Source organism: Aspergillus karnatakaensis (genome assembly GCF_047715665.1).
Source record: "Aspergillus karnatakaensis strain CBS 102800 unplaced genomic scaffold BJY04scaffold_92, whole genome shotgun sequence".
Lineage (NCBI taxonomy): Eukaryota > Fungi > Ascomycota > Eurotiomycetes > Eurotiales > Aspergillaceae > Aspergillus > Aspergillus karnatakaensis.
In genome coordinates this window covers 107,713-115,314 of record NW_027395804.1, presented here as the reverse complement: position 1 = coordinate 115,314, position 7,602 = coordinate 107,713, and the positions used below count along the sequence as shown (strand labels likewise).

Below are 7,602 nucleotides of genomic sequence, written 5' to 3'. Positions count from 1 at the left end.
CTCAACCTCGTCTCCATCTCCTGCCTGCCCTGCCTGCCCTGCCTGCCCTGCCTGCCCGCACACTGCCGGCCATGGACTTCTCCCACTTCCCCAAGTGAGCGTTAACATCATGGAAGACCGCAGGCCCGAGATCCTCGTTGTCTCCATCGTCTTCTTCGTCCTTGCGACCATCTTTGTCGCTCTCCGCTTCGTCTCGCGCATCTGGATCGTTCGGAGGCTCGCCCTGCATGATTATTTGATGCTCCTGGCCTGGGTATGCCTGTCTCCGCCGGTCAATCCCCTCCCAGCACCCTTCCGTAACTAACAGCTACCCCTCCTCGCCAGCTCATCGACTTCGGATTCTCCTTCGCCCTCTTCTATGCCACAAAGAAAGGGCTTGGCCTCCATGATGTCAACATCCCTGTCAGCGAACGAGCTAGTCTCAGTCGCGCCAATTATGCCTTCACCGTTCTTTATGTGAGTTCTCCGCTCTTTCGGTCCATTACGCCATACGTCCGCTTATATCCGGCTTCCCCAGAATCCCGCCCTCATGGCCGTCAAATCCTCCATCCTTGTCTTCTACCTTACTTTGACGCAAGGCGAAAAGCTGTTTCGGTATGCGAACTATGCGACCCTCCTAGTTGTCAATTTGGCTGGCCTGGCTTTGACCTTTGTCAACATCTTTCAATGTCGGCCTGTGGCGGCGGCTTGGGCTGCGTCGCTTCCTGTCAGCGCGCATTGCACCGATGTCCTCACCCTGTACCTGTCTTCGTCGCCGGTGAACATAATTACCGACTTGGCTATTCTGGTGCTCCCGAATCCGATCCTGACGCGCATGCGACTTCCGCGGAAACAGAAGATAATCCTGGTTATAACGTTCAGCTTTGGGTTCTTCGTTGCCGTCGTTGATGTCGTTCGCATCGCATACCTGCAGGAAGCGACAACCTCGCGGGAGATTGCGCTCCGCCAGATTCACCTCCAAAATTACAGCGGAGGTGACTTTTCTTGTATGCACTCTTCAGGCCTATCGCTACCTGTACTGACTTTCTAGGGTATGCGTCACTTTCTTTCATGTGGTCCGTGGTCGAGGTCAATGTCTCGGTGATGTGCGCCTGCGTGCCCAGTCTGAAACCGCTGGTGGCCAGGCTGCTTCCGAAGATGATTCGCGACACCGACGAGAGCACTCAAACGAGTCCGACTGACCCCCCACTTGCGGCGCCGCAAATGCCTGTCGCAGATGTCGTTCAAAACGAGTCGGTGAGTCCGATGACTCTTTCTGAAATCCTGGCGGTTCCGACCACGACGCACACGGACGCGGAAGCCAACACGACAACCCTGACGAGCACCTCGGATCCGCGCAGCATGACATTCTTCGACTTTGTCAATATGAAGAAACCTGCAAATATGTTGAAGTTGAGCAACAAGGAGTCAATTGCGCCGAATGCTATAACTACTGTCTTATTCTTCTTATGGGGGTTTGCATATGGTTTCTTGGATATACTCAATGACCAGTTTCAAGAGATTGTCCAGTTGGATACTTACCGCTCCCTGGGTCTCCACTGTGTGTATTTTGGAGGCTATCTGGTGGCTCCTCCCGTGGTTGGGCGTACGGTGCTCAAACGCTGGGGTTTTAAAGCTACCTTTATTACAGGCTTATGCTTCTACGCCTGCGGGTCGTTGATATTCTGGCCGTCGGCCGTCTTGACATCCTATTCGGCCTTTCTGGTGTCCAATTTCATCACCGGTTGCGGGCTTGCTATTCTCGAGACCGCAGCGAACCCGTTCATTGCTCTCTGTGGGCCACTGGAGAACTCTGAAGTCCGCTTAAATATCTCGCAAGGTGTTCAAGCCGTCGGGAGTGTTCTCTCCCCCTTACTTGCCAAGAAAGTGCTCTTCCGCAGTGTGACCAGTGTTTCGTCGCTGGTTGATGTCCAGTGGACGTACCTCGGGATCGCGCTGTTTGACGTGCTCCTTGCACTAGCGTTTTATTACCTCCCTATACCAGAAGCGTCAGATGAAGACCTCGAGGAGCTCGCAAATCGGCGGCGAGCGGACAATCGCGCTGCACCTTTCGGCATTCCAATCGTATGGGTGACCCTCACCCTGGGCGTTTGGTCCCAGTTCTTCTACGTAGCCGGGCAAGAAGTCTTCTCTACAAGCTTCGAATCCCTCATAGCAGCAACATACCCCAATTCCCCCCTCAACGAGTTCACCTACCTCACAATCGGCCGCTCCATCTTTGCCCTTGGCCGCTTCCTCGCTGCCTTTCTACAATGGTTTCTCAAACCTCGCTGGATCCTCCTCCTCGCCTATATCGGCATGGTCGTCTTCGCTGCGCTCGCGATGCAAACGACCGGCCCTACCCTCATCGCCATGGGCATGATGGTATTCCTCTTCGAGAGCGGCGCGTTCAGCATTATCTTCGCCATCGCTCTCCGCGGGACAGGAAGACACACCAAAACAGCTGGAACTTTTCTTACAATCGCCATCAGCGGCGGCGCGTTTCTCCCTTTCGCCCGCTACGCAGCGCAACTCGCACGAGATAACATTTCAGACTCATACAGCGTCCTCGTCGCCCTTTTCGCAGCCGGCGCTATATTCCCTATATACCTGAACCTTGTCCCAGCGGCCAAGAAACAGGTCGACCCTGTTCCGAACGAACATCTCAGACATACCCGTCGCCGACGCAGCCGAAACGTCAATCCGAATGTCCTCCCGCGCGAGAAGGCGAACCCTTCCCAAGGAGGCGTATATTCGAGACGGAGGAGCGTCCTCGATGACCCGGATCCATTGCCGACGGTGGACTTCTCGGGACCGAACTCGCTTGCACGGACAAGGACGAGATCTCTCGGCGGCTCTGTGTCTTTATCTGGAGAAGGCTCGATTGAGGGCGAGGGCGTTGCGGATGTGGATTTTGCGGTGGATGTGCAGAGGGCGCGGACGAAGGAGATATCAAGTGACGAGACCCCTTCGCCGATCTAAACCCTTCTTCCATTTTATTTTCGGATCTGAATGTGGATCTTGCATGACGTGATATGCATTGGAGTGGGTTTCTTCTTCTTTTTTTCTTTTTTGGTTCTATTTGCGATGCATCTTTGCATGGATGATACCCGGTGGTATGGCATTTTTGGGATACCCTTATATAATCTGTTTGGAGTTCTGGGGTGCTTCATCCTTCAAAGTTCTTGTCTATACTATAGGATATGATTATGAATATCTATCTAGTTTCCTTCTGATATAACTGATCTAACTTGCTTGGTCCGGTGAGATGCATGCCTTTTAAGTGCCTAGACGAGCCAGTAGCTGCGACGGCTCCGAGGCACATCGTACGAAAAAAGTGAGACAGCATCGTCGACACCTATTTGTGTTTGGAAAGTGGTTTTCAGCTATCATAGGTATCAAAGGTATCAAACTCGTTACATATAACCATGACGCAGAAGATAGATTAGATATAGAGTCGTGATATATCTGGCTTAAGAACCTTCCCGGAAGTAAAACTGCAGTGGTAGTACCTAGGGCTTGAAGACTCTAGGTCACTTCCTTCTCTTGACGTTGGTCTCTCTGTAATTTGTACAGACTCAGCGCCAGAACTAGTTTCAGGTTCAGAAGACAATTCAGCACCAGGCTCAGCCTCAGATTCGTGATTGGGTTCAAACTCAGACCCAGATTCAAACAGGGGGCCAAAGTCACTTATAGTGGACAGTCGTTCGAGCTCAACTCCTTCGTCGTCGGAATTGGTACGATTGATGTTGTGAGAATCGACAACAACCTCGCCCCACTGAATAGGTTTCAAAGCGTGACCAGCTTCACTGCCGGGATGACATGCGGCGCTAATAGCAGCACTGCAGTGAAGAGCAAGTGGCATGGGGGACTTGAGACGACGGATCCCAAGAAGGAGAGCAGCAGAGACAAGTACCCCGCCTAGTATCATCGCGAAGATAAGTGCCTTCGGTGAGTACCCGCAGGTCATGACTTTGTCGTCGTCGGAGGGGACCCCCCGCACGTCGTATGGGGTGATTTCCACGAAGAAGAGACTTTGTGAGACCAACCAGTGAAGGAATGCCGAGGCTAGGAACAGTGGGATGCTGTATCGGTATGGGAGGCTGAGGTAGTATGATGAACGTTGAGGGCCTGTAGGCCAGGAGACTCGGAGTAGCTTCCGATCTGTCGCGTAATCATCGTACTCGGCTGCGAGGAGCATGCAAGATAGTAGGGCGTTGTACATGAAGTAGGTAAGAGAAACAAGGAGCTGAGGTGTGTTTGCTATCAGAATCATCCATACGAAATCCAGTTCGGTGTGAGAGCCATTCAGGCCTGTGATCAAGGTTGCGGTGCTCACTTCTCCTAAGCCATAATCCCATATACTTCTCGAGCTGTAGTGGGTATGGATGTCGGTAACCCCAAGATACAAAAGAAAGCTGGCTACCCCTAGTAGACTGGCACACCTTTGATGGACGGTATATTAGCCGTGAGACCTGTAGAGACAGGGGGCGGGATTGAGATACATGAGAAGCACACCTAGCCAAAGCTTTATACTAGCAGCCCTCATCCATCTCTTGGGCTTCATCACACGGCGAGGGATGGTGATCTGCATCTGCATCTGTTCCTTCAGGTCGCAGAGCTCGCAGGAACAGGATTCGAGGTAACTCTCATGCCAGCCCAATGCGCCTTTCTTGACATAATCCATAGACAGTAAGCCAGCACCTTCAGTGGCTGGGTCAGGGCGCGTAAGGAATGATGATATGGCATCGCCAACGGTGAGCAATATGTCGTCTCTGTCATCTCGAGCGGCGAGGAACATGCAAAGAATCTTGACAATGTTGCAGCTAATAACGACAAGGCAAATTGGTGGACTGAATCGTAGCTGACACCGCTCCTCTGTGCGATGGCTTAGACAATGATCAATCTTGTAAAGGTCGGGCAGAGAATCGGCTGCACATGAATACTCATGGCCCAATATCTGGACGCTCTGTGCCCATGAGCTGTTGATCCAGAGACTTGGGTCGTCCAGGTCAGCTCTCAGCGCCTCTACTCTAGGCTTGCTGTCCTGCAAGATCGCGTTAAGGCGTCGATAATCTTCCCCGTCATGTTCGGCCAAGTTCTCCTCGGTGATATTCTCGACGCGGTCTGGACCCGGTATGCTTAAATGAAGGGTCGGTGTCGACAAGGGCCGGCCATATAGAGACCAATTGCCCACACGGTCCTTTAAGTCGTCTACGGTGCAGTTCATTTGGTTGTGGCACATCCAGCTGAATTGAGCCTCTGAGCCTTTTTCATCGTAGCCATCCGACTCGTGACCTGCACCGATAAAAAGCATGGACTGATCGTTAGGGAGAACAGTGCTGGTCACGAGAATTAAAGCTTTATGGCCATGAACATAATCTTCGGTGAACTCGTCAACGCATTCTTGCTCGGAAAGTTCCTGTAGGTCTGGAAAGCTGAGCTCCGAGAAGTCCATGTCAAGGAGCACTTTGAAGCAATCCTCATCGTCAGCTTTGTGAGAGAGCGACCGGTTTAACTCTAGAGCCTGGTTTGCCTGGATCATTGCAACGCGATATTCGGATGGTGCCAGCCCAAAGTACGCAGCGGAGTTGTAACTGCAAGAAGGAAATGTCAGTGATGAACTCACAGTCCGGGGTAAGGGGCACAAACATCAGATGAATGGGTAACGAAGTGAGTAACAGAAGAAACCCCAGCTGCCTCCGCCGCCCCTTGCCAAGTAGGAGCAAGTTCAGAACATTTGGGATGCCGATACTGAGCCAACTGTGTCGACGATGTGCTTCGTCCACCTCGGCGCGAGAGGGTGACGCAAGGCATTGCATGCAGTAGTTACTGGCCGCAAGCATAGTAGTACTGAGGAAGTTGATCAGGAAGTGCAAGCCAGTAGTCCAATTCTTGGAGACGGAACAGCTTCCCTGGTAGATGGTAGCGGAGAGAAATGATTGGGCGTCATTGTTGGCGTAGGCGAGCACAGCAGCGACGCTGGTGAGGATGATATTGACGGCAAGGACACCAGAGACAATCCACCCACAGAGTCGAACGCCCTTGATCCACGGGTGGCTCCTTTCATCTTTGCTCCAGACTTGAGACGGTAAGAGCAGATCTTCGTCCTGAGTTTCTCCCATATCTCCCAGGGTAATCATTTCTTGACCATCTGCCGACCGAGGGGTAAAGAAGCCCTTGATGTGGAGTAGTATGTAGCTCAGCTTGTTCATTTTGAGACCTATTTGGCCAGAGCAAGAAGAAGAGAGAGGATCATGGCAAGGTTGCTGAATTTTCCCTTCTGTTGAGCGAACTTCAGCCTTGCTCTTACAGGGACCAACCCTGACTGATTCTACATATCACCGTCCGAGAACTCAATCAGCTGGACAACCTGTGCAACATTGAGCTGCCAAACCTTTGAGACGGTGATGAGATTGAGGTTGATGGAGGTCTTTTCCTCCACCCCTCGGAATCCCAACTCCCATTCTGATCTTAAACCGTCCAAAGATGGCATCCTACGAACCGAAAGTAGTGGTGTCTTTCAATGCTATCTTTCTTGCTGTCTACATGCTAGTCGCTTATCAAGTGATGCGCCACCGAAAGGTGTCGGGTAGAGGATGGCTGCTCCTAATGACGACTGCGATGTTGGCCTTGATGTATGAATATATAGTCCCCATCCACTCCTGGCAAAACCGCCATGTGTGCTAACAGTTGACCAACTACGCAGAGCCATGGTATAGACCTAGCCATTACCATTCACACCGCTTGGGGTCCTCGGGACTCATCTATTGGACCTCTTGCCATCGCTGACTACTGGGTCAGAGGCGCTGCCAATCTTAGCCTCATGGCGATGCTATTGATCCCCATTTGCCAGACGGCAAAGGGACAAAGCAAGCCTGCAATCTTCTCTATACTGCTCACTGTATTGATTGCCGTACTATGGATTTGTACGCTCAGCATTGGCAGCAAGCAGACGCTGTCCAAGAGCTACAAGTACCAGTCCACAAACCTTATCCTAGTGGTGACGAGAGACAGCTCCATGGTCTTTGCATCTGCCGTGGTTTGCTTCATCATCTCGCGGGAGCAAGCCCGGAGAATGCACCTTCAAAACAGCGTAAGCTCAAGCTCTTGGGAACAGGCCGAATCTAACGATCCACTTGGTGGTAGGTCGCTCGCAATCGGCTATCATTCCTGATCATCTTGCAACTGGGTAATACGCTCCTCAAACTGATTAGAATATTGACGGATTTCGATCTGCAGATGGACTATTCTTCCCTCGACTTCGAAGCGCTTTTTGCTGCATGGGACCTCTCCATCACGATTCCTGCCTCGTCGTCGCTAGCAGCCATCTTCTTTTCCTACTTCTTCTTCACCGGCGCGATGCTCAGCGCGTTGTACACCATCACATCCCCGAATTTCGACCTCGACCTGATACAACCCGCAAGTTATGATCCACTAGCATTGTCGCCCTCAGATCCCGATTGAATGTATTATTTTTCTGGCGCTACGAGACAGGCGTCCAGCTTCTGCTGCTGCAGTGCTCACGCAGTAGCGCCGCTACTGACAGTCCTATACGAACGATTATGGCACGATATCAGGTCTGCAATCAGAAGCACGAAGCCCAGGGCCGCTCATGATTTG

General features: G+C 51.9%; 3 protein-coding genes across 3 annotated transcripts; 2 read left to right on the top strand and 1 right to left on the bottom strand.

The window, feature by feature from the left end:
- Positions 1–109: 109 nt before the first annotated feature.
- Positions 110–2,961, top strand: BJY04DRAFT_224511 (putative MFS monosaccharide transporter; the record flags this gene model as incomplete). The annotated part of the gene is made up of 4 exons (XM_073717990.1): positions 110–253; positions 325–456; positions 518–986; positions 1,031–2,961. The coding sequence occupies 4 exons, from the start codon at positions 110–112 to the stop codon at positions 2,959–2,961; spliced, it is 2,676 nt and encodes an 891-aa protein (XP_073564819.1).
- A 463-nt stretch (positions 2,962–3,424) lies between these two features.
- Positions 3,425–6,475, bottom strand: BJY04DRAFT_211669 (uncharacterized protein; the record flags this gene model as incomplete). Its single annotated transcript, XM_073714442.1, has 6 exons — positions 3,425–3,491; positions 3,558–4,424; positions 4,485–4,911; positions 5,113–5,576; positions 5,632–6,061; positions 6,325–6,475. 6 exons carry the CDS (start codon positions 6,473–6,475, stop codon positions 3,425–3,427), a joined length of 2,406 nt encoding a protein of 801 aa, XP_073564818.1.
- Positions 6,476–6,578: 103 nt separating this feature from the next.
- Positions 6,579–7,446, top strand: BJY04DRAFT_224509 (uncharacterized protein; the record flags this gene model as incomplete). The annotated part of the gene is made up of 3 exons (XM_073717989.1): positions 6,579–6,617; positions 6,689–7,075; positions 7,129–7,446. 3 exons carry the CDS (start codon positions 6,579–6,581, stop codon positions 7,444–7,446), a joined length of 744 nt encoding a protein of 247 aa, XP_073564817.1.
- Positions 7,447–7,602: the final 156 nt, after the last annotated feature.